Below are 25551 nucleotides of genomic sequence, written 5' to 3'. Positions count from 1 at the left end.
ATAGCCGCTTTTAGACTTTATGCTTCCTTATTTAATTTTCACATCATCAAATGGCTTGGAAGAAAAGCAAATGCATTTCTTTTAAATAAAAAAACAGCATGGGAATAGAAGGTGAGTTCGAAACGCCACCAGATTAAAAAAGAAATACAATAAAGTTAAGCTGTCCCGTTTTCATCACTGTTAACTGTTTAAATAGTATGTGAGAAAATGATATTTACAAATGTGCAATAATCTCACTGTTAAATTGAAGGCTATACTTATAGATGAAGGTGCGTAATATATTCCAGTCCCATTGCGCAAAGGAATGGCACTTGGCTTCCTCGTCAAGATAAAGCTTATCGCCAGAATCTTTATATCTATTTTGACCAAATCCCTCCACTTTGTTTCAGTTCAGTGCAGTACGCTTGTCTTGCTAGATCGGCGTTATCTCCAGTTTAGACGTTTATCAGCCTCTTTGCATGTCACGTGCCTCCACTCGTCCAATAATAGTTGGATCCTGACGCACACGGGACGCGTGGGTATCTGTTACTCCACTGATCCACTGCTTCCCCTTCAGTCTTGGGGAATTCTAAAAGAGCTGCTAGGCTCCATGTAGGGCGTGCTATGACAGCGTCTTTACTCCTCCATTCCCGCTGGATTGACCCGGTGATGTTTCTCTATGACAACGGCTTGGAGGATATGAGCAAAAACATGGAAGGATTTGTGGGAGGCAATTTCGCTGCTAACCAGTGCAGGAACCTTATTGCGCACCCGTCTTCTTTGGCCCCGAGCACAACCTACACGTCGAGTGAGGTGCCAGGATCGGGCATGGGGGAACCTGTCAAACAATGCAGTCCGTGTTCAGCCGTACAGAACTCTCCCAGTGCTTCTTTGCCCTATGGATATTTTGGCGGCAGCTATTACCCGTGTAGGATGCCCAAGTCCTGCACGCAGCCCAGCTCCTATGGGGAAAAATACATGGACACGTCTGTTTCTGGAGAGGAGTTCCCGTCCCGTGCTAAGGAATTTGCCTTCTACCAAGGTTACTCATCTGGCCCTTACCAGCCAGTGGCGAGTTACCTCGACGTGCCAGTCGTCCCTGCGCTGAGCACCCCTGCGGAACCCAGGCACGAGTCTCTTCTGCCCGTCGAAACGTACCAGCCCTGGGCGATCACGAACGGATGGAGCAGTCCGATGTACTGCCCTAAAGACCAAACGCAGTCAAACAGCTTATGGAAATCGTCTATTCAAGGTAAAAAAAAAAATGTTTTATTATATTAGGGAGGGAAATAGCCAACGCACTAGGGATTTAAACGAAAAATGTAGTGTGCGTAAAATTGACCTTTAGGCCTACGAATAGCAAGTGTTATTTAAAAACGAACTTCCCCGTTATTTTAATAGCCTATTTCATTCGACATTTAGATGTTTTATTTGTTGCATTGCTTTGAAGACACATTGTGTTTTTATTTTCCAGTTTAATTATTTAACAATTCTGACATTTGCATTACGCTTGAACCAACCTTATTTTGGTTTCCTTCTGACCCCCTAGACACCGTCTCGGGTGGCGATGGAGCCTCAGTGCGTCGAGGGAGAAAGAAGCGGGTTCCCTACACCAAGGTTCAGCTGAAGGAACTAGAACGAGAATATGCCACAAATAAGTTCATTACCAAGGACAAACGAAGAAGGATATCTGCTCACACAAACCTGACCGAGCGGCAAGTGACCATCTGGTTTCAAAACAGACGGGTGAAGGAGAAGAAAGTGGTCAACAAGTACAAGGGCATCAGTTAAGGTCTGAAAGAATGACAAACTGAGATACCAAAGGGGTATAAATGGAAGGACCTTCAACATTATTTATTCTGAAATCCATTCCATCATCATCTGTTCGACGTCGAGATGCGCAGGAGGGAAAATGTATATTTTACTTCCCTGTGTAGCCTACAAATTGCCAAGACACTGACACTGATAAAAGGCGAAGATACTGCTCAAGAACAATGAACCCATATTCACCACTTGTTTTTGTTTTTTTTGTTCTATAATGCAAGCTATATGACAAAGACGTGGGAGGAATGTAAAATACACTTTCATCTTAGAAAATCAGTGAAAATCAGTATAAAAAAAAAACAAAACCATGGAAATTCGTGTATTTTTTATTTTTACACATCAGAAACAACTGTACCTTTTAGACTGTAGATGTGCATGCTACGCTAACTGTACAGTAAATTTACCCCAAGTCGTGACAGAGTTTTGTTTTGAGCTTTTATTTTCTATTTACCCGTGCATTTGTATATAGCAAAAGTGGCTTCCGTGGAAATACATTAATGTGTTACTCCAGACAGTATGCAAATAAAACTCCCCATATTAAATGATGTACTGCCATATTTGTATCTTTATAATTATTACGAATGTCAACATTCTGCCAAATTGTTTATTGTAAATTATCAGTTTCTTTTTAATGTATCGATTGAATTCAATTCCCAGAAAATAATGAGTAAAATAGAAGGATATCAGCTGCTAATACGAATAGATGTGATGTTGTTGTCTTTAGCCAAATCACTGATGAGACGTGAAAAGGGATTTCTTTTTTTGTCTCAGAACAAATGTTCTCCAAGAGCCCATTTCCGTGAGCGTAACGGTGCTGCCATCTAGTGGCAAAAATATGTATCTGCCTTAACTTCCCGCAGATGGTTCATTGTTCCTCAGAAGTATTTGCGAAAAACCTCTGAAATCTGAGAACTCTAGATTCGTGTTTGCGTTATTAAATAGCAAAGAAGTTAAAAGTTTGTATAATAACCCGTTTTGCGTATTCCCAGTCATCTGATAGTACAACAATGACTGGATTCCAAAAGTCTGTAGTAAAATAGCTATAAAATCAGTGTTTGAGTCGATGTTTTCTGTGCTTTCTGCAATTTATTTTGCAGTGTAAATGAACCTACTTGAATCTGAATCATACAAGTCAAAAATATAAATTCGAGAAAGAGGGGAGTGAAAGGCAGAGGAAAAAGTATGCAGTCCGATATTAGTAGACTATTTTCTTCTCCGAATGATCTTTAGCCTATAAAGCATGTGTATAGCAACGACCTAAATACAGTTAAAGAAGGCAGCTTTTAGAGTTGGCTACTGAAGTATGTTTTGCCATGTAATTGCCATGTTGTGCCATGGCTTTCCGAAACAAAATTACAAAATAGTGTGGAAACCTTTTCCTTCTTTCAGATTTCAACTAGCAAGCATTTACAGTGACACTATAATTTAAAATATAAATAAATTGCATCAAAACGTCTTGCTGAAATCAATTTACTCATAAGAGACAACCCTAACAAAATGATATCTGAAAGAAAGAAAGAAAGAAAGAAAGAAAGAAAGAAAGAAAGAAAGAAAGAAGGAAGGAAACAAAGAAACCTTTAGAAAAACCGAAAACGAATAAACAGAATATACAATAAAACGCGCGAAGGAAAACTGGTAAAGTGACAGCTTCAAATGTATATATCATTTATATACGTATTATTTAAGAAATTGATTATTGTTAACCCAACAAATGCATTTTAGAAATGCATACTTTTGGTACACCAATTGCTTAAATTAAATCCAAACACAGTGCCACTAAGACATCAGTAGTTTTAAGAATACAATAAACACTAGCACCAGAAATGAAATGCAATCATATTAAATAATCTAGATTATTAGGATACTTGGCTTTTTATGTTTGCATTTGCAAAATGATCAAACCACAACGTGTAAAGTTTCACCACCAACATCTTTAATCTGAAAAAAAACGATAACAGCAGTTAATCTCTGTAGTCTACGTTTTTTTTTAAGAATCAGAAAGATGTTATTTTTCATTTACTTATTGTGCTTGACACAGAAATGATACAATTGTATTTCAAATAAGATGATACACCTTAATCGTTTGTTTCATTAACAATTCCTATTGATTCGAATCTATTTTATACTATTATATACTATATTATACTATATTCTATAAATGCATAAAATAACAAACCTTTACATTTAAAGAGAATTTGCACTAGTAATTCGTAATTCGTTTCTCACTGCTGAGTAGTCACAAATAAATGATCTCTCTGTGGGATGTGAAGGAAGGCAGCCTATGAGCTGTGGTCTCCAAAAATGTCTGAGCAGACGGAAAATGTGGAGAGAAGCATATGGACGGGATTCACACTGTTTGCGTTTCAACACGCATTTTAATTTGGACTGTGCTGCCACCCAACGGCATTAAAGGAAATGACATATTAGTAAACCATCGGTTCTAAGTGTTGGAGACGGTCTGTGTAGAATTAAATATGATACTTTTGAGTAATTTTCAGCATAGCCTGTAACAATATTTCATGTTATAAAATTGTACTTTTTGGTCAAATGAAATATGTGATGTTTATATGCTCTTGGATATGAAGGATATATTCCTTTTACAAGGCTATACAAATATAGCTTATAATGTAGCATAATCCCCGAACACAAGTTAGGGGAAATGTGAAAAGTAATATGATAGTATTGTTGCCTGCTTATTTTTCCGTAAAAACAAACAACAACGACAACAAATCCATTGTCGTTTTCTTTTACTGCTCATACGAAAAACAACATTTTAACATTAGGTGCCTATGCAGAAACAACTAGAATGTTTATAAATTAAGAATACATTTTGAAGAACTTATCGTACACAATCTGATTTCATATAAGGCCTTTATATATTCATTTTTTTTTTTATCAAACCGAAAAGCACTTTAGGAACACAAAATTTGTATAAAAGTTTAAAACCGTATCGGTTTTTGTTTACAGTCGCACAAAGTGTTATTGTGTTTTTACTTTAAAAAGATGACCTAACAACCTGTTTAATAATATCCATTCTTATAGATAGGCTACTATTGAGAGAACATTATCATTTATTAACATGCCTTTTATAATTAATATTTAGATACTATATTAAGTCAAAAAATTAACTGAACGAGACGAAAGCGTTCTATAAAAGTGTTTTAATAGTTTCTTTTTCTATTCTATGGCATTTAAGTGCAGGACGCACAAACCCTTTCTTATCAAAGTTATTTTTGAGCAGTATTGTTTATCTATCTATCTATATATATATATATAGCCTACACACAAACTCACCTACTAAGCGGTTACGGAGTTAAAAACTACAAATTCACATACCTACCTTGTCCAAACCTATATTTTCAAAGAGCCTTTATAATGGCAGCATCGTGTCAATTCTATAAGGGAGGAAAAAATTAAAAGTGGGACCTCAACTGCATTGCGGCAAAATGCAGGGAAAAGACGATCTGAGCTAATTAAATGCACCAAAGCGTATAAGGCCACTCGACAGTTATATCACATTTTCACATCAATCTGACATTGTCGTTTTTTTTATTAATCACAAGCAAATGGTCTACTATTAAACCGCTTTTTCAAGAAAATTAAAAGCGGTCTATAGCCTAATCGATGAATGCATTTTTTTGCTACGATCATGATTAACAATTATTAAAACAGCACGTTTAGCCTATTTCTAAATGGCATTGAAGTGTTATTTATATTTACAATAATAATACATTTCTAGACATCACTGAAGAACATCTATAAATCAGTAATTCCAATCAAAGACCTTTGCTATTTAAACACTCTAAATTTGTAGAAAAAGAATTGAAATTGTTGTGGAATTAACTGGATGTCAATTGTCAACTGGATGCAATTATACGCGAGCTTTACTGCTTTTACAGGACAACTGAACGTATTAGTACAATTTCAGATGAGAAGTCTGGGGGAGAAAAAATCTAATGCCACAGCTTTTCAAAGTGGACTGAAAAAGGCGCCTAACACAGAACAAATTTCGTTTGTTCTTAGTAGTAGCCTATGTAGCCTATGAAGTGATGACAAATTGACTTGAACTGTACCAATTACTGTGCTTCTCAAGAAAGAAGTGCTAACTTGAGCCAGTGCGAAAAGTTATCGGTCATTTGCGTGATTCCCTGATTCCAGTGGGTCGAAAACAATCCTGCAGAAAATGCCAAAGTTTCGTGCAATATTACAATTAATGGTGGAAACCCGGGGCGCTGTTTGGGCTATTTGTAAACAACCAGTGACCCTCACCCTTTCACGAACTTGAGGTCTTGTTCTCAAACTCTTAAACATGCCAAAAGGAAATGCAAAGTTTTAATCTGTTACTTTGTATAGTCACGTGGAACCAGTGGCAGTATCGCTACACTGAACAACATCTTCTATTATAACCTATAAATAATATAAAAAGTTAGCTACTGATCGAAACATGCATGATAACCTTCTATCTAAACGTGCATTGGATCTTATGGTTTTAAACCTGGAAGATGCGCTAAAAACATCATTCTCACCCGATACAACGCACGGGGCCGTTGTCTCTCTTTACTATAGTACTGTTACCCGTGACTTCAGGTCTCATTGAAGTTCACGAATTCCAAGTAGGTGGCGTCTCATGATCACTCTCCGACGGCCATGGCTTGTCTGAGCTGACAATGGCTGGAGGAAGATACCAAGAGCACCATAAAACCACGTCTGTCCTAGACTGGTTTTAGTTTTCATCGGCTCCCAGCGCAAGATTACTCATTAAAAGACGATATTGATAAAGGAAATCACCCAAAACAGCGCGTTTTCGTTGTTGAACATGGCAGCCGGGTTTTACGGCATATTCCTGGTTAGATTTTGTTGCGCAATCTTCTTTTTCAAATAGTCTTTCTTTTTTATTTCTTTATAAATGTTAGCAGTTGAGAATTTCGACCATTGTTCATGGTTTAATCCAATGTAATTCTGTGGGGACCACAGCAATTTAAAGCTTTATGGGCCTCAACTGTGTTTTCAAGCCGCTTCACATCATGAATCTAGTGCCCAACTCGGGCAAATACATTACAATATTTTTTTGGCAAGCGAAAAAAACGTTTTGCATGAGAATTTAATGAATAGTGCATGTTTGACGCAAATGGAGCTCTAAATAAGAGAGGCTTGTTTAAAGTCATGAAAGAAGTGTAGGCTAGTATATTCATATTATGTAGCTAATTAATTAAAATGAGTTTGTTCTCATACTAACATTACAACACATAAAACTACCCAAATCGTATATAAACGCAATTATAATAGGCCTAGCTGTAGCCTAAGTGACTTTTGTAAAATTCATTTTTATTTTGCGCTTTAAAATATATCTGTGACCACACTTCAAACAGTGGTTTTGTTTTGTTTTAACACACAGGCAAACAACGTTTTCAAACAAACTATGAATAAAAGTGTACTGTATTCTTACGTCACTTGGTCGAAGGGTATAGGCTATTCCACGTTTAAAATAATTCCGAACTGATCATTGTGAAATAAATGCAAATAAATGAGGCCAGAAACGTAATTTTATTTCAGTTTCAACACATGCACGGCGATAACATTGCGTTGGAGTAAGTTTATTAGCCTACATGCAACTATAACAAAGAGCATCACTTGCGAATTAAAATTGCAAGTATACATCACAGCAAAAACCCTCTTATGTTTCTTCCTGGCAACTTAATTTTTAAGAGCGTAGATATACAGCGAGAAAAGGATGGAAAGTTACTAGAACAAATCCACAAACATCAGAAGCCCTGGTAATGTAACTAAAAGGCGCGTTGGCGGTTAAGCATGCGGATGGCTTTCTCCAGCAATCCAAAGTGTCAACATAACCAACTGTGGTCCACTGCAAGCACGCGTTCATCAATGAAAAGCATCGTTCACTCCTCGCCTTGAACATTTGCACATGTTGGCATACAATATTCTAAGAGGTACATGTCAATTTCTGCCCTTGGTCACATGACTGGCGCTCTCTGGAATGGATGGAGATTGATCTCCACGTCAGCTCACGTCTCAAAATTTCTGCTCGGCGGATCTGCTTCAAAGCCAGTGAAGCTGAAGCAGTTCTGTACTACGATGCGAGGCAGTACTATGGTTGTGGCTTGCCCAACCAAGTGTCATGATGGATTTTGATGAGCGGGTACCCGTTGGGTCTAACATGTATTTGCCCGGCTGTGCTTATTACGTGTCTGGAACGGAATTCTCCAGCCTTCCTGCTTTTCTGCCCCAGACCCCGTCTTCGTGCCCCATGACCTACTCATACTCCACGTCCAGTTTGCCACAAGTTCAGAGTGTTAGAGAGGTATCTTTCAGGGACTATGCCATTGACACGTCCAGCAAGTGGCACTCCAGGGGCAATCTGCCACACTGCTACGCGACCGAGGACATGGTGCACAGGGACTGCCTGTCCAATCCCGGGACTTTGGGGGACATGTTATCGAAAAACAACTCGGTTCTTTACCACTCCAGCAGCCACGCGAGCCACACGTCCAACGTGTATGGCAGCGTAGGGAGGAACGGAGTGCTTCCCCAAGCCTTCGACCAGTTTTTCGAGACCGCGTACGGGAACGTGGAAAATCAGCCGAGCGAGCAGTCGGTGGACAGAGCAACCGGTAAAGCGCCCCCGCCCGCGGAAACAGCCAGCGACAGTTGTCGGGGAACGGAGGAGACGGAGCGCTGTGAAGAGACGAGCAGCCCGGAGCCATCTTCCGGTAACAACGAGGAGAAATTCAGCGGCAGCAGTAGTACGTAGCCTACTAAAGCAGTTGTGTGAGAAAGTTTCTGATGTAACGTGCTGTGGTTAAAGGTTTTATATGCTGTTTTATAAGCATATAAGGTTTATAGAGGGCCCTGTATATTTACCCTAACAAAACTTTGTTATAAACGCGTGATCACGTGCTCGAAATTGAAATTGGCCGTGAATGATAGGCCATTTCCTTTTTGAGTCTTCAAAAGTGTGTATTCCAGCCTTCATTAGCCTACAGTTTGGGCTTTTTTTTTTATTTAAGAGATCATAGAAATCCTTCGCTTATTTCTCCCCTCTGAATGCACGTGTTTACAGTCCATTTGAATTCTTAGATATTGTTCTTGAGTTTTTTCTTCCTCTTAAATATTAACTGATAAATCTTTTAAAGTGTTTTTTTTTTTTTTTGTGGTCAATGAAATGTGATACATATTACATTTTCATCTCTATTAAAGGTTTCTCATTATTATTAAACAAGCCAAGACGAGTGTTCCGTTGTAGAACTCGATATTTCATTAATTTAGGGCTAATAACGTAGGCTATTATTACTGATTTATCGTTTAATTAGTATAATTACATTTAGAGAACAGCAACAGTTTGTGCATAATTCTGTAAAACGGTCGTTAATAAAACTGTATCAACTAGTCAGTCGTCTCTGCTGTATTCTTTTAATGTGATTGCAGCTATTATTATTTCTATGGATTAATACGTTAAAGTCAGATACTGACAGTCTTTCTTCTTTACATTTCAGATGGACAGAAGACACGGAAAAAGAGGTGTCCTTACACCAAATATCAGATCAGAGAGCTGGAGAGAGAATTTTTCTTCAGTGTTTACATCAACAAGGAAAAAAGGCTACAGCTCTCCAGAATGCTCAACCTCACCGACCGTCAGGTGAAAATATGGTTTCAAAACAGAAGAATGAAAGAAAAAAAACTCAACAGAGACCGCCTGCAGTATTACACCACGAACCCTTTGCTTTAGACCGTCTGTTGCTGAGAAATCATTTAGGAGAGATGGTTAATTTCAAGTTCGTGGAAACACATTCCGGCTCCAGAGACGAGATGTGTGTGACCTTCATTCCTCTCAGAGACTTTTTCATCGACATAGACTTCAACTTAGATTTATATTCTCAGTAATCTCTACCGTTTGAAATTAAAACTAGTATTATTATTATTGTTGTTGTTGTACTGTTATTGTCATGTGTTATTATTATTATTCCATTCTACTCAGTTAAATTACTATTCAGTTTACAGGGATTTTTTTTGTTATTAATATTATCTGACCAAGATCTGTAGCTACTTTTCGCATTTGTCATAACAGTAATAAGCTAAAGGCTGTTGAAATTTATTTTGTTGGGAAAAGAAAAAAAAGAAGAAAAAAAAGAAGAAAAAAAGAAAAAGAAACAATTGTGCAGGACGAAATATAAAAACTAATTGAAACGAATGTGATTTTTAATCTGTTATTTAATAGCCTACTCCTATTTGTGGTTTATATTATTAGACTTTGTATCATTGAATAACGCACATGAATACAGCCCGAGCATATTAAGAACTAAATGCATCATGCCAGCTTTATTCTTTTATACTTGAATCGTGTGGACTGAAAGTGCATATTTGATATTACATGTCTTTACTGCGACTTTTCCAGCAAAATCGGGTGTGTTCAGAAATGTCCAAAAACACAGAGAAATTCTTATTTATTTTTAACGGACATTTGGGCATTGCCTAAAGCGAAAGCAATAACTGAACCAGCACGGACACTGCTCGAGTCCTCTCTGAAACCCCGAACCTGAATTGGATTTTCTTCTTGATTTCTGTGTTTCTCGCGTGAAACTGTATATCGATGTTGCAGGAGCTCATTCGTGTTCATGATAATCTCTCATGTTTATTACATCTCTTCAGTGTTATATAAATCAGTCTGTTGAAATATCGTGTGTTTTCTCTCTTTTTCCGTGTGCGGGATCAAATGTTTGATGGATCTTGCGTTATATTGCCTCCACGCTTTTCTCTGATTCAAGGATCAAGTGTTTGCTGTTATTAATGCCTAGTATCCATTACGGAACTGCCCAAAACATAGCTGTGTATGTCTCCATGAATCAAACGGCCTTTCAACAAATGGTTCGGTGTCGACCTTCCAGATAAGTCTTTATATTATATTGCTATTTTGAGAGTGACATGTGGCATCAATACTAACATTTCTTGAGAATTAAACTCTAAGGAAACATTTTTTTTTTTTTCTTGAGCATGAAAAGTCTGTTTTTACTTGCACATTTTTGAGTTTCCCTGCATCAATATATCGATGATCCACTGCGAGAGGATCACAAATCTGAAAGGCTATGCCTTTATGCAAGTCTTATAAAAAAAAAAGGTCGACCATAAGATAATAACGAGTGTTTTACGTGATGACCCTGACGGTTTGCGCATCCTTTGAGGCTCGATGGAATTTCGCCCTAATTACGGCACATCCCCCCGTTGCTGCAGCAACTCGGTCATAAAACCCGTCTTAGTCTGGAGCATTTGTAGAATTGGAGTGAGGTACCATAAACCGTCTGAGAACCAAGGTTATTAACTGTGACTAAGAGCTAGAAAACAACGGCTGGAACCATTGAAAGCTTGTGTTCACGGACTTTTCCGCCATCATTTGTCTCAGTGTCCCATCATGGCACCACGGCTGCATCGCTCACTGTTTCGCGCTTTGGATGATACACTTCTTGTCCACTGGGTGGCGCACCTTAGATCAATGTCATTGCCGGGTAGCTATCTAAAATCCAATGCTGAAACATGTTTACTTTGTGTACGGGCAAAGGACTACGTCTTCGTGAACCATACAAGGCAGGTAAATAGCCAAGCTACCATTGGGGAATTTTTGTCAGGATTGCGTTCAATTATTGTAATTTTTAGATGATAATATAGACTAACATTTTAATGTTCAAAAAGTAGCCTGCAAGTAAAGTTTGTTTAATGATAAAAACATATTTATTCTAAAAGTAACACCACTTCTAACAGTTTTATTCGTCTCAGAGTATTTGTTTGTTACAATTTGACAACTTGACCAGAGATTATTATTTATTTATTTATTTTATTTTTTTAAGAAATTGGAGACATGTTTTGATTCTTGGCTTGTTACAGTTTTACAATCGTGCATTTTATTTGTATTGTTTTCTACGCCATATAAAATCAAGAAGTCTTCAGCAAATTGTGGTGCGTTGAATAAAAAACAAAATGATCTAATCTTTATTGGTTAATTAAAATTAAAATGACTTTTAAGACAATAGCCGTCTCAAGTCCCTTTGATTTCTTAATGCATAAAGTACAAATAAATGTTTTTTTAATAGCCGAAAAGATCAATTTCAAATAATAATTTATAATTTTCCCAAGTTTTTTCCTTTGACATAGACTAGGCTACATTTCAGCTTATTACTCGTGCTAAGAACTTATTTTATGGTAACATTATCATTATTAGTTATTTACAGTAAAACCTCCACTAGACAGAGTGAATCCAAACATGATTATTGGAGCAGGGACAACTTGGATATAAAAAAATAGGTTTAGACTACTTTGATGTGAGCATACTTATTTTTTGCAAAGTTTTTTTTTTTCGACCCGAGTCATACTGTATGGTCGATATTTAAAATTGAATGCTGATGCTTGTGTGCTTTTTTTTTTTTAAATCATAAATGTTAATTCCAACTATAGGACGATTAATCCTATGAACAAAGAAACAGGTCTATTTGTGAATATAAAACCGTTGGAAAGAAAGTTCAGAGATAGAGCAATAAATGACCATTTTCCACATAAAATTAAGCAACATAGGCTGACCAAAAAAAACAAACACTTAAATGTGAACCTGGACCACAAAACCAGTCTTAAGTATCACCCGTGTAATAGCAAGAGCGAAAAATACATGACATGGGCCAAAATTATCCATTTTTCTTTTATGTCAAAAATCATTAGGGTATAAAGGATGTAAACATCATCTTCCATGAAGATATTTTGAAAATTCCCTACCGTAATATCTCAAAACTTAATTTCTGATTAGTAATATGCATTGCTAAGGACTTCATTTGGACAATTTTAAAAGCGATGTTCTCAATATTTAGATTTTTTGCACCATCAGATTCTATATTTTTAAATAGTTAGGTCTATTTATATCTCGGTCAAATATTGTCCTAACAAACATACATCAATGGAAAGCTTATTTATTCAGCTTCCAGGTGACGTATACATTTCGAAAAACATAACCTTATGAAAAAACACAAACCTGAGAGAGATGAATTTAGAATTATATTTCAAATAATTAAATGCAAATCAAATGACAAATGTACAACGGCGGCCTCGACATCACACAGGCAGATTTTCAGATAAATGATAATATCTCCTGAATGCCAAAGGTGGGCAAAGGTAAAGTTAATCACATATAACATTTGCGTAAAAATGGCTATTGTTAAATAATTTAGTAAACGTTATGAGATTGTGGTTAGATTTATCTCTATGTTTAAAAAAAAGAAAACAGCATTTAAATTAACTTTTTTACTGTGTTAACCCATAACCCAGTATAGTAATTATAAAGCTTAGCCTGCTATATAGGCCTTTATGTAACTTTAAGATTATCACATGCTAAATCTTCATTCGAGTACGGAAATCCAGATCCACCACATAAAGTGTTTCTGAAAAGCAGACTGAAATCCGCCTATCGTTTTGAACTTGAGTGTATATAAATAAATAGTTTTGACCCACCGCATGCATGAAAACCAGAAGAGCAGTCTGTAACTCACTGTTTATGTGCTTAAAGGGCTGTTGGGGCAATTACAGTGTATCATAAAGGTTTACTATTTTAGCACTTGATCTCATTTTCGTTACCTTGTTGCTTTTTGGTTTTGTATAGGCTACGTGGCTCACAAGGCTTTGCGGCTAAGCGGCGATGTCAGCGTTAACGAAGCCAGTGGTCGTAAACGTTACGCTGTTCGCGTGAAATTCTGCTTTTATTAGTTTATATTCAAAAACGACTGATCGGGTTTATGTAGATTTGACTTTAAAAGAATCTAGCAGCTTGAAAAAGATATGGGACACAAGGGTTACGTGCACACAGGGGGAGGAGTCATCGGTGCTCGTTGCGATTTAATTGGCTGTTAGCGCGCACTGAGTTGTATAGTTATCAGTAATTATATTCAGCATGTTTTGCACAAGAAATGTCATCCAGAAAGGGCAATCTTCTTCCACCGTCAAATTATACCACAAAGATGTCATGCTCCGATAGTCCATCTGGAAATTCGTTTCTGGTAGACTCCCTGATCCACGGAAGGGCCGAGGGAAGTGGACACTACTACCAAAACAGCGGAGTCTACTTGCAGCCGAGCTCCGAGTATTCTTATGGACTGTCTAACTGTGGCTATTTTTCTGGACTCAAACGGAACGAGAGCAATTCGCAAAATGTAATACCTACGTGTGGGCCATATCAAGGCATGGAAACATGGCTGGAGACGTCGAGGTCCTGTCGCATTGAACAGCCTAACAACCAAATTACCCCACGGTCGTTCTCGCCCACCATAAAAGAGGAAATCTCTTACTGCTTATACGAGTCTGAGAAGTGTCCAAAAGACACCATTACAGAGGACATATCGTACTCCCGGCTGACACCAAACTCGTGTCCATCTAGCAACAATAACGGCTGTGTTCCGGTACCTGGTTACTTCCGTTTATCTCAGACATGCACCACATCTAAAGGTTTTCCAGACAACCAGTCGACTCATGCTGCTGCTCAGCGCTCTACCCGATTTGACAGCTCTCTTTCAGCCATAGGAGGAGAAGAGAGCAGGGAAGAGAACGAAGAGCCTCCCACATGCGCACCATGTGCCCCGGCAAGAAACAAGGAGCTAAGGGGGTCCACTGGCACCGCTTCATCTCCCGAACCGCCGGACAGTCCGGAGAAGGCGGTCACTGTTACAAAAGGTTAGTTTTGTTGTTGCCCAGTCCAAAGGATTCGGGCGTCCTTTGGGCGCGTAAAAACAACCATGCATTTGCGCGCGCGATACATGTAGCCTATGGGACTGTTTTATTGATTTTCTTTTTTAATTCCATGTAGTATTACATTAATATTTCCGATTTTATTTCAAACACCCTACAAGGCTTAAGCACAATCATGTGCGATAATCTTCTAATTATACAAATAATAATAATAATAATAAAATCGTTTAGCTTAAGTCCTTACGTCTGTAGTCGTCTCTGTAAGTCTTTACAAATAACACAGCATTCCTTCGTGCCAAAAGCTTACTTTTAAAAAAATATATTAGCATAAAGAATAATTAAAATGTATTGCTCACAAGATCTCATTTAAGAGTTCAATGACCCTAATTTGGTAAATGTGAAATATTTAACCAATTCAATGCAAACCTTCACATAGCAAAATTTTAAAGGCAGTGTTTCTAAAAAAGTTATCTAAAAATTTTAAGTGATTACATTAAAAAAAATCGTCAAGCAAATAGAGTCGTTCATGTCTATATATGAATATGGATTTAGCAAGCCTATTTTTCATCATGCTGTTTATGACCTCTTGAGATTGTAATCACATGCTTTGATTCACTTAATGTTCATTTTCTTGCATATGTAGATAGTTTGTTTACTTGCAGTTTAGTTTGTTTACTAAAATATTATATTACTCTTCCCACAAGAAACGACCGATAAAGTATCCTCATTGCAGTAACAAAAATAAAATAATGATTAAAAATGAACTGAATAATCAGATAATACACAAAAACTGAATCAATAAATCGCAACTCATGTGAGAATGTATTTACGTATCTACAACAGCATGTGGAGTTATTGTATGTATATTACACTTTGTTGATAGCATTATTAGTTTTAGTGATTAAATAATATTCATTAGGCGTATGTGGTCACTGCATCCCATTGTAAAGTGTTGTGAAATGGTAGCCGCGTTTGGACATTTTGGACTAATAGTGTTGTCTCATCATTTTCAGCAGGAGATTCCAAAAGTGACAACACAGCTAACTGGCTGATGGCGAAGAGTGGTCGTAAGAAGCGTTGTCCCTACACCAAACACCAGACTCTAGAGCTGGAGAAAGAGTTCCTCTTCAACATGTACTTGACACGAGAGCGTCGCCTCGAGATCAGCCGCAGCGTTCACCTCACGGACAGACAGGTCAAAATCTGGTTCCAGAACCGACGGATGAAGCTGAAGAAGATGAGTCGAGAAAACCGAATCCGAGAGTTGTCGGCCAACTTCAGTTTTTCATGAAGCCTTCTCGCTTTATAGATCACTGGCGCCCTCCTCCATCAGCAGCAGTGGTAGCCTACAACAACCCGTCTCCGTAGGTGTGTGTGTGTGTGCATATGTGACTCGTGCAAGATACTATTGATAACTTATTGTGTGTCGTATACTGTTGACGTTTTTATCTGTTTATGTATCATTTTATTTGACAAGCCAGTCGTCATAACATGTCATGGTTATTTATAAACTGTCAAGAGTACTTCACTGTAAAAGCAAGAAAAGAAAATATCGAATGCTGAAGGTGTTCATTGTACATAGCATTCAGACTATATTGTACATTTACTGTATATAACTGCGGTATTTGCATGTTGTAATAATAACTATTATGAAACCATTTTTAAATAATAACGACCCGATTCTTGGAAGTACGACCTTGGTCAGGTATTTGCTGTTTTAGGCATAAGTGGAAAAATCCGGTTCTTAAAATGTAGAAACTTCTCAACTTGACGGGACTCCTTGTATTATTTGAACAGCACTCAAAAGAGATGGTCTCAGATGTAAATTAGTTATTCACACATGGCAGAAAATACATAGAGGCATGTACCTAAAATCATCTTAGCCTACATTTAAAGACAATTATTAGTCCAAAACACTCTTGATTTTCTGAGCTTTTTTATAACGGGGATTTTTTGAGGAGCAAGGACTTTGCAATTTTTTTTCTATAATTATCAACACAGTCAATACTAGTCCCGTGATAAGTTACACACACAAAATATATATTACAATCATTCCCATATCAATTATATAGTCATGTCTTTCGGGTTCTATTTCTAATTAAATTTAATTAAGGGAATATTCCATGAAAATTGTATGGGACTGTATTGGTTATCACAGCAGTCTGGGCAAAAACTCACATTTGATTGTATTGGTTTGCTTGTGCAGAAAATAAATAGTTAAAAAAAAAATTATACGGCGTTGCCTTCTTATCTTCGCAAGCAAGAAACAAAGACAACTGCTAAGTGATTTAGGTAGTTTCATGTTGTTGTGCTCTATTTTACATCCCCACGACACGAAACTGTCTTAATTGCCTCGCAGTGAGATTCAGCACAACACAAGACAAACATTGCGGCGAATTCTAAAAGTCTTTCCAGAACTATATTTTATCTTAAAAGAAAAGCAGCATATATTTTACAGACACAATTCTAATGCGTGAGCTGCACGCCTGAAGTGAAATCTTTAGAGTTGTATAAAAAGTAAATGTTGGAGTGCAGGTGTAGTTAGCAAGGCCTCGGTTACGATCAATGCACTTTGGCCAAAGCCGCGTGCGCATCTGAGACTGAGAGCACGCCCACACTGCCGGATGCGTCTGCTGGGCCGGAGGAAAAAAAACACAAAGGCTTTATTGGCCATATTTAGGCCAGACAGCCAAGTTATAACCCGAAGAAAAACAGAGTAATAGCCCGTTATAAACAAAGTCTGTTGAAGTGCCCAGAGATCCACTCTTCCGAGGACAAGATCAGAGCAATGCTCATTGACCAGAGGGAGAGAAAGGTCTGGTAGTCCATGGTTGTCCTCTATTGTCAATGTTTTCATGGCTAAAACTAAAAAAATATCAGGATTAAATGTATTTTCTATTAAAACATCCTTGTATTTATGCATGCTTTGTTACAATTACGTTGCTGATTTCCAAATGCCATGCAATGTTTATATTCTGAATAAAACATGCCGAGCAACTCTACCTTTAGCCACTGCAAATATATTTACAAATGCAACATTTGAATTATGAAGCATACAGTCACTATTTCACTGAATGTGTGTGATATTGCAAAACAAAGCTTTTCTGTGCTGTATCAGCTTATTCAAGAACATTAACAATATAATAGCATAATAACATTGTAATAACATTGTGCCTGTGACATACTGTTGCTATGAAAATCATGTTTATAATCATTATTATTTTTTGTAGTGTTGATCAAACACATTTTAAATGTTATTAAATATTTTTCACTCATTTTTATGGTTTAATCCTTTTAAATTGTTGTAAAGTTTTAATGCGTAAATCTTAATTTTAAACAACATAAACGGTCTAATTTGTCCATGTATCTGATAAGAGTCGGTTAAAGCTTTTTTGATTTTTTTCCACACTTAGTTCAGTTTGACTTGTCTGCACATCACAATCTGCCTTGCTTAGGAGCAGACTGAAGGTTTGAGCGCGTTGTTACTGACTGACTGGTCACTTAGCAGGTCATATCTCAACCATCCAGTGGCATTTATTGCCATATAAAGTATACATATGACTCACGTTAAGATTCTTTTTGTCTGAACTATTTTATGTCTCTTTGCGCACGACTAAGCCGCGCGGAATACGTGCATTCATCATAGATCTGTTATTTTGGGGGTCTGCAAAATTTCTGGGGAGAAAAAGCAACAACAAGCAACACAATTTATATCTAAAAAAGGAGTTGAATTGGACTGCGTGTATTGGCTAGATGCTTATAAAATGACATGGCGACGCATTTAGCCTACACGTTTGGGGTTTTATTTTATTATTCCAAACAGTAGGCCTACACCTACTCTATTAAAAACTGCATACGGAAATTCTACAATAACGCTTCTCATATAACCATTCTTGTTACGCTCGGTTATTAGATGCTGAAGCTTAACAACATGAATAAAATAAAATCCACCTTCATAAAAACATATGGCTATACCATTAAAAATATGACTTGTAAAATGGAGGCCATTTAACCGTGTGCACTGGTTAGGCTTTCCCCTTTATCTCCCACGCTCTCTCCCACAGTCACGTGTCTCGCACATCCAATCCAACCTCTGCAGTGATTCAACTTATCAGAGGTCTGTAGTTCACAGCGGAGTCAAGTAGTTAGTTACTTGATTTCAACGGATTCTGCTTTTGTGTCAGTTTCATTGTGGGTGTATCCGTTCTCCTGGGCTCTCTTTGCTTGTTTTTGTTATGTCGACATTGGGGACACTGAGTTACTACGCTGACTCACACATTCCACACGAGAATGACGATCATTTGGCACCGAGGTTCTCATCTGGACCCGTGGTCCAGCAGCAGGCTCGGGAACTGACGCTACTTGAATATGGCGAACAGGAGCAGTACACTTTCCAAGCCAAATCATCTATTTTTGGTGCGTCATGGAGTCCCGTGCCCGTGCAGCCCCCAGGCACATCTATCGCCTACCACCCGTACATTTATCACCCCTGCTCAACAGGAGAAACCGAGGCAGCATCCGTGCGTTCCTGGGCGCTGGAACCGCTGCCTGCCCTGCCTTTCACGGGATTATCCACAGATACAAACCATGATATAAAACTTGAACCACTGGTTGGGAGTGGTGAGTGCACCACGCATACATTGCTTGTGGCCGAGACTGTCAACAATACGACCCAAGCAGAGAGGAAGATAACAGACGATGCGCTTTCCAACGGATCACAGGACGAGAAAGCTCCAGCAGAGACGAAGGTGGATCTAGACCCAAGTAAGTGCAGCTAACTTTATATCAGAATGCGTCTGAATATGTAGGATTCAGTTAGGCTATGTTTACCTTAACACATTAACACATTTTATGCAATACATAAAGTAGCTTTAAAGCTATAGTCTTTTGTGAGTAAATTGTAGTTTATTGTAGTAAAATATTCCTATATTGTGCAGTATTTTCAGTATAGATTAGCCTATGAGGTAGGCTAAATGTCTTCTAACTAGGCCTTTCTTTCTTCTTTCGTTATGTGGATGGAAAAAAAATCTGCATTTGCATCTGACAGCCTATATTCATGTTTCAATGGAATGTGTCCGGTATTAAAAAATGACACATATTTGCAGTATGTAATCATTATAGACTGCATGTCATGTAATATGCTGTCCTACACACTACATTAAAAGCTACGCAAAATATATGGATATAACAACGCGCAATTGTTGGCACAAAACATACAATTTGGATTTCTGAGATTTTTTCTTTTCCTGATAGACAGGAAGGCCCTTGTTTATTCCTCATTCAGTGATGCCAAAATTGCCAGACGCTGGGAAGAAAATTATAGCTTGCACATAAAATTTTCGATCATATAAAATCCACCCGCAGCCCAGATGCATGCAATCCGTGATTGTGCTTTCCAATTACAGCATATCAAAACCGTAGCCTTTATATGAGCCTCTTCTTTCTTCTCGCGCGCTGATCGTAAAATGGCCGCAGTCTTTTTCAAGTGGAAACATGACTAGTTCTCTCTCTCCGACCCTTCTTGCAGATAACCCTGCGTCCAACTGGCTGCATGCGAAGTCCACTAGGAAAAAGCGCTGTCCATACACTAAGCATCAAACTCTTGAGCTGGAGAAAGAATTTCTGTTTAATATGTACCTCTCACGCGACCGTAGATATGAAGTGGCAAGACTCCTAAATCTCACCGAGAGACAAGTCAAAATTTGGTTCCAAAACCGTAGGATGAAGATGAAGAAATGCAATAAAGATCGTCCAAAAGACATTTAAAAGTGGAAAGCTATAAATGCGCACTGCAGTGGATGAAGTTATTTGGCTCGTGCGAAGGTGTTTGTGAATAAGCCTGTCCTTTTCCTCATGCACAACAACAGTAGATAATTATTGATAGCCTACATTTTGTAATGTTTGATGTACATTGCACAAACCTTTGATGTAAGGGTATGCTTGTATATATCATTTTGTCTTTGTATACAGCTTGTTGGTGATACAGTTCTCTTATTTGGTGTGCGTATTGTAGGTCCAGCATTTCGCATTCTGTACATATGTTACAATTTTATTTTTAAAAGTTTTTAAAGCATCCGTTCATGATTTCAGGGAAATGTGCCATGTGAAATGCTGATGATATGCATGAATTTCAGTTTTTTTATATATATATAAAAAATGACTTGTAGAGTAATGTATCAATGTTTAATGTGACTACCTAGATGTATTTGAACTACCTATGTATTAATATTAATTTATGTTGTATTGTTAGTCATTTAAATATTTCAGTGGATTTTGTAACATTTACGTGCTTGTAATGTTTTATGTGAACACATCAAATTGCATACGCCAATACCTCAAATCAGTAGTTTAGAAATAAAATTCCACTTGTGTAAATAAATAAATTTCTGATAAGTAATACATTTCGTTAAGACTGTCTATATGGTTTGGGCAAATTTCTGGGTTTCATGGGTTACACTCATGCCTAACGAAGTACAAATCTGCGATAGTTTTGCAATAAGTTGTCACTAATAATTGCAGTCCTGTATTTCTGTGCTATACAACACATAAAGTTCCAGACTCATGGAAGACTCTACATAAATAAATCTTTCCTAAACGAGGTTGACAATGACTTCAATCCCATGGTATTTTTACGCTATACAACGAGAAATATTTTACCGCCCTCCAAACAGTTTTGCACATGTTCTTGCGCTCATTCTACCGTTATCTTGCAACCCACTGTTTATTATCTTGTTAACGGCCCGGATGCCGTTTATCCGAATAAATAAAGCTTAGCTTGATGCTCGTAGACAGGCCTGCACATTCTATTTGTGCCATGCCCCTGCAAGCGATATTAGTGGCTGTGCGGCAATAAACCACAATCACAGTCTTAACTGTTTATGGGGTGCAAAGCGATTGAAGGCGGAACTGGAACGACTTTTTGGACGCCCAACGCCTACATCACAATTACAGTAACACATGATATGTTTTATTTAAAAAATAAAAATAAACTATTTAATTAGTTTTATTGTATTATTATTATAATTATGTATTGTCCTATTTAATAACTTATTTAACACACAACATATAGAAAAACAGAAAAAGAAGAGAAAAACTCTGTTGCCAAACCTTCAAAGGCTCTACCCCAGACAGCATCGTAAAATCGGGCTCGCCCCACTGTCTGTTTTTTTCTCTGCTAATTACTTTATTACTCCTCAGCAACAATTAAAACGTTGCAGACCTGAGCACCCATTTGTTGCCTCTTCATGCATAAAGTGACAACGGAAACACAAACTATTGACGCATTGTACTTTTTCTTGCGTTCAATATCATTCCTAGCTTCTTTGCATGTTGATAATTTAAACTTCAACAAGATAAATTGAAGCGTTGTTTTAAAGTGAATGTTTAGCCTAAACATTACATGAATGTTTAAGATAGCACATCAAATTGTTAGTTTTTTTAACCGTAAAGATGAATGTGCACAAATATACCCTCGTTTCGTCTAAATGGCTTAACTAGGAATTCTAAATATTTCCTTTTTAGTAAAAGTGCTCCCCAGAACGCTTCACATTTTGGACGTCTGTCTTATTTAACGCACCTGATTCATCAGTGAATCAGCTCATTATTAAAAAGCTTAATGATCTTTATTTGGTGTGACTGATAAGAGTGAGACATTTAAATTGAGCAGTGTTGTGGGGCCTCCTCGAGCAGAATTGAGAATGTGTTTTAACAAACAGACGGGTCAAATGAGCCACTACCATTCGTATCCAGCAGGTGGAGACAGCGTTTTGTTTGAAATGATCAAGTAGCAAAACGGATTCTGCCCTACAGCAACCTCACTTAATGAGGGCCAGCCACAGACAAAACCTATTTACTGATGCAAATATTTCAGTTAACGTATCAAGAACGATGAATGCGATTAACTGTCAATTAGAATGTTCACCTGATAATGATATACTAATGCAAATGACTCATAAAGAGCACTTTGGTTTAATTGTATAAATATGTTAGCTTTTGCATTTTCCAACCATTAAAAAAAAAAAACATGCATAAAGGATTGACATTTGGAAAACATATCACATCGAAGTAAAACATAGGAGTTTTCTTGAATGCTATGTTTATCTGTGATATGTTGACCTTGTCTGATGCTGACCTTACTTGAAATTACAAACAGATGATCTGACACCATGTACTTTCCTCCAATTCCAGCAATAAATCTGGATCAAACAAAAGGAATGCTTTATAATATGCTTCTTAAGGGCCAACTTGTTGCAGAGTTCAGCTCAAATGTGCTCCAGCACACCTGTATGGAAGTTTCTAGTGATCCTCAAGACCTTGGTTAGTTAAACTTTGCAGGAGGTGCATATTGTCACCCAGGAGCTGAATTGGATGCCACTAGTTTACATACCTAGAAGCATGCACACACTAATGCTCCAGGTAAGACAGGTGGTTCTTGCTCATTCCAGAACTTTGCTTTACTCTCTCGTGAGTCAATTTGGGACAAATAAGTTGTGCCAGGAATTCAGGTCCTTAACAATAAATGTTGTATGTATCCAAATGGCATAGTAGCCAAATGGATAATGGGAATGCTAGAATGTGGCAGAGTGTACTTTGTACCGTACAAGTGTCATATTCATGCACAGAACAAGGTGGGCTTGACTGCTTTTGAGTTTCAGGGATTTATCTCCCAAACATCAAATGATGTCATCATTTACTTATCCTTATGTAGTTCCAAACCTGAATGACTTTCTTTTAGAAAAATATATACACTGAGGTTCAAACAACACTGGACCCCATTAACTTTCACTGCATGACTTAAAAATGCAGGATGAGTGATGATGACAAATATTTTCATTTTTGGGTGGAAAGAGTAAGTGGAGACCAGTAGACAGAGACAATAATGATGCACAATCTGCTAATGTTTGAAACTGTTATACAAGATTTATGCAAGGGAACTAGACTGTAACCGAGTTAACATCAAAGGTAAAAATTTCAGTCCACATTTGAAAATTTCAGTGTATGATTAAATAGTAATTGATAGTTTAGTTTTAACGTCTAACAATGCTTACATAGGCCTATTGTTTATATTGTGTCGTAGATCAAGGTAGAGGGGAAAAGGCGCGATTTAAGTAGCACCTTACAGTCTTACGAGTGGTCTGGGGCCCTTGTTAATCCACAAGCGTTTCTATGTGGTAGCTTACATACATAACAACGCTTTTGGCAAAGAGACTGCAGTGATAAACTACCACTTATATGTACTACTTTCGGTCCTACTTAGCCTAGTGTTTTGGGAAACCAGACAGTTGTTAGTCATTTTCCTCTTTCACTAAAAAGGGTAAAATCCATTAATGTATCTCATTTCCCATCTACATGTTTTAACTTGTCACACAGGTATGAATGCATCGGAAGCAATATGTAAAGATAAAAAGATTCATTGCTCTGAGCTGGACTGATGTTGCAACACAAGCATTGTGGATCATCTCATCTAACATCAGACGTTAATTTATGATCCAGTAACACCCAAACTAAATCCTGAAACTACAACTGAAACTTCAGCCAATACACTCAACACACAATCCTCAACATGAAAGTAGTGGAAAACGTGACAATTGCTTATTATCTTCTAAATTTAATAATTAAAATATTCTGACTAAGGTTTAAAAAAAATATTACTGGCTACCTGCTCAGCTTTATAAACGCACGTTTAGAGCTTAGTCAGGTTAGATGCCATATTGGATTTAATGCAAATGAAAATGAGGCTTAGGGATGCAGATGTACAGTCTTTACAATGGCACACAATGTATAAAGGTCCTTGGTCAAACTATTTTCACTGCTCAAAACGTTTATAGAATATTTGTCTATGGAACATTGGTGGTATGCACTAGACCTAGTTCTATTCTTCACAGCCATTTTTCCATTGCAGTAAAAATTAAATGGGCTATGCTGCTACTCTGACTAAGGTCTATATAACTGCACACACTATGTTATATTTTAAGGGCATTTGCCATTACTATTTAGCCGTTGTGCTCCTTTGATTGGAAAGTCAACAGATGCACACAGTGTTGGACATTCTCTATGAAGAGAACTAGGCTAACCATGCAGATATACTGCATAGATACACTTAGCCTCATGTAACATACAATATGCAGCTTCCTTGCTATTCAGACTATGCTAAAATAAAAATAAAATAAAAACAACAACACAGATTTAAACCTGCAATGGAGGAAGAAGAGAAATGAGAAGAGAGCACCTTTTTAAAACTCATTTGTTATTATTAATAATTATAAAATTTTTAATAATGTACATTTCTATATTGCAATTATATCGTAGCATGGCTGTCAAATGCACATTGCCTCATGGTAAAAAGTGCATAATGCTTCCTTAATCTCTAAACTGAGATTAGAAAGACTGGCAGTGTTTTCACTCTCTTTTGTGTAGGGGAGAACTATTCCTAAAGAGCATACGTGTTATTTTAGAAAAGAAGCGTTAGTGCAATAATAAATAATTCGTACAATTATAAAACAATTGGTGTACATTAGAAATAATGCCTGCTCGGCGTCTAAATTAAAATCGCTACAGGGAAACCCATCTTTATGAGGGCGGACAGCAGAAAGGGGGCGATGTTGAGCCTCTTCAAACACTGTTTTTTAGAAAACCATATCTCAAAAGGCAGCTGATATTAATCAAAGCATATTTTAAATAAAGGCTGCTCTTTGCATGTGATTACTTTAGATATGTTAGGATAGCTTTATCACACACTATACTAGGATATCAGCCTAAAGGGCTTTATTCATAGTTTACTTTACGTTTAGTTGCTAATATGTGTTATTTGGGAAGAAATTCGTTGTCCGAGCAAACAACCCTGAAACAATTCATTAATCATAAATCGTAAAATATCATGTAAAGTTCCATGTCTAAAAGTTTCATTATTAACTGATCTATTTCATGCCTCCCAATTCAAGTACTGAAGGCATATACTTTTCTCAAACATTTCGTATAAAAACTTTCTGTTGCTACTCCTTTGTAATCCAATTAGCCTATCCT

The 25551-nt window shown here is 37.3% G+C and overlaps 4 protein-coding genes across 5 annotated transcripts; all 4 read left to right on the top strand.

The window, feature by feature from the left end:
• The first annotated feature begins 560 nt into the window (after positions 1 to 560).
• hoxa13b (homeobox A13b) lies at positions 561 to 2348 on the top strand. Its single transcript, XM_052577592.1, has 2 exons — positions 561 to 1231; positions 1529 to 2348. The coding sequence occupies exons 1-2, from the start codon at positions 604 to 606 to the stop codon at positions 1768 to 1770; spliced, it is 870 nt and encodes a 289-aa protein (XP_052433552.1). The 5' UTR covers positions 561 to 603; the 3' UTR covers positions 1771 to 2348.
• Positions 2349 to 6932: 4584 nt separating this feature from the next.
• On the top strand, positions 6933 to 9995 carry hoxa11b (homeobox A11b). The gene is made up of 2 exons (XM_052578993.1): positions 6933 to 8564; positions 9315 to 9995. Exons 1-2 carry the CDS (start codon positions 7940 to 7942, stop codon positions 9545 to 9547), a joined length of 858 nt encoding a protein of 285 aa, XP_052434953.1. The 5' UTR covers positions 6933 to 7939; the 3' UTR covers positions 9548 to 9995.
• Positions 9996 to 11350: 1355 nt separating this feature from the next.
• On the top strand, positions 11351 to 17793 carry LOC127974415 (homeobox protein Hox-A10b-like). 2 transcript variants are annotated; one of them, XM_052577648.1, is made up of 2 exons: positions 11351 to 14514; positions 15546 to 17793. In XM_052577648.1, the coding sequence occupies exons 1-2, from the start codon at positions 13755 to 13757 to the stop codon at positions 15818 to 15820; spliced, it is 1035 nt and encodes a 344-aa protein (XP_052433608.1). In that variant the 5' UTR covers positions 11351 to 13754; the 3' UTR covers positions 15821 to 17793. The 2 variants fall into 2 exon arrangements, with proteins under 2 accessions (XP_052433608.1, XP_052433607.1); XM_052577647.1 differs by having other exon boundaries at positions 11355 to 14514; positions 15543 to 17793.
• An 831-nt stretch (positions 17794 to 18624) lies between these two features.
• On the top strand, positions 18625 to 21083 carry hoxa9b (homeobox A9b). Its single transcript, XM_052577566.1, has 2 exons — positions 18625 to 19293; positions 20057 to 21083. The coding sequence occupies exons 1-2, from the start codon at positions 18765 to 18767 to the stop codon at positions 20293 to 20295; spliced, it is 768 nt and encodes a 255-aa protein (XP_052433526.1). The 5' UTR covers positions 18625 to 18764; the 3' UTR covers positions 20296 to 21083.
• The last annotated feature ends 4468 nt before the right edge of the window (positions 21084 to 25551 follow it).

Source organism: Carassius gibelio, chromosome B16 (genome assembly GCF_023724105.1).
Source record: "Carassius gibelio isolate Cgi1373 ecotype wild population from Czech Republic chromosome B16, carGib1.2-hapl.c, whole genome shotgun sequence".
NCBI classification, from domain to species: Eukaryota; Metazoa; Chordata; class Actinopteri; order Cypriniformes; family Cyprinidae; genus Carassius; species Carassius gibelio.
This window is presented reverse-complemented; position numbering and strand designations above follow the sequence as displayed.

Bases quoted from the DNA above. Each gene is read 5' to 3' on its own strand.
- hoxa13b (XM_052577592.1), top strand. From the start codon at position 604: ATGACAGCGTCTTTACTCCTCCATTCCCGCTGGATTGACCCGGTGATG. The intron at 1,232-1,528 runs GTAAAAAAAAAA...CTGACCCCCTAG, and splicing joins ATGGAAATCGTCTATTCAAG to ACACCGTCTCGGGTGGCGAT.
- LOC127974415 (XM_052577647.1), top strand. From the start codon at position 13,755: ATGTCATCCAGAAAGGGCAATCTTCTTCCACCGTCAAATTATACCACA. The intron at 14,515-15,542 runs GTTAGTTTTGTT...CATCATTTTCAG, and splicing joins GGCGGTCACTGTTACAAAAG to CAGGAGATTCCAAAAGTGAC.
- hoxa11b (XM_052578993.1), top strand. From the start codon at position 7,940: ATGATGGATTTTGATGAGCGGGTACCCGTTGGGTCTAACATGTATTTG. The intron at 8,565-9,314 runs GTACGTAGCCTA...TTTACATTTCAG, and splicing joins GAAATTCAGCGGCAGCAGTA to ATGGACAGAAGACACGGAAA.
- hoxa9b (XM_052577566.1), top strand. From the start codon at position 18,765: ATGTCGACATTGGGGACACTGAGTTACTACGCTGACTCACACATTCCA. The intron at 19,294-20,056 runs GTAAGTGCAGCT...CCCTTCTTGCAG, and splicing joins GAAGGTGGATCTAGACCCAA to ATAACCCTGCGTCCAACTGG.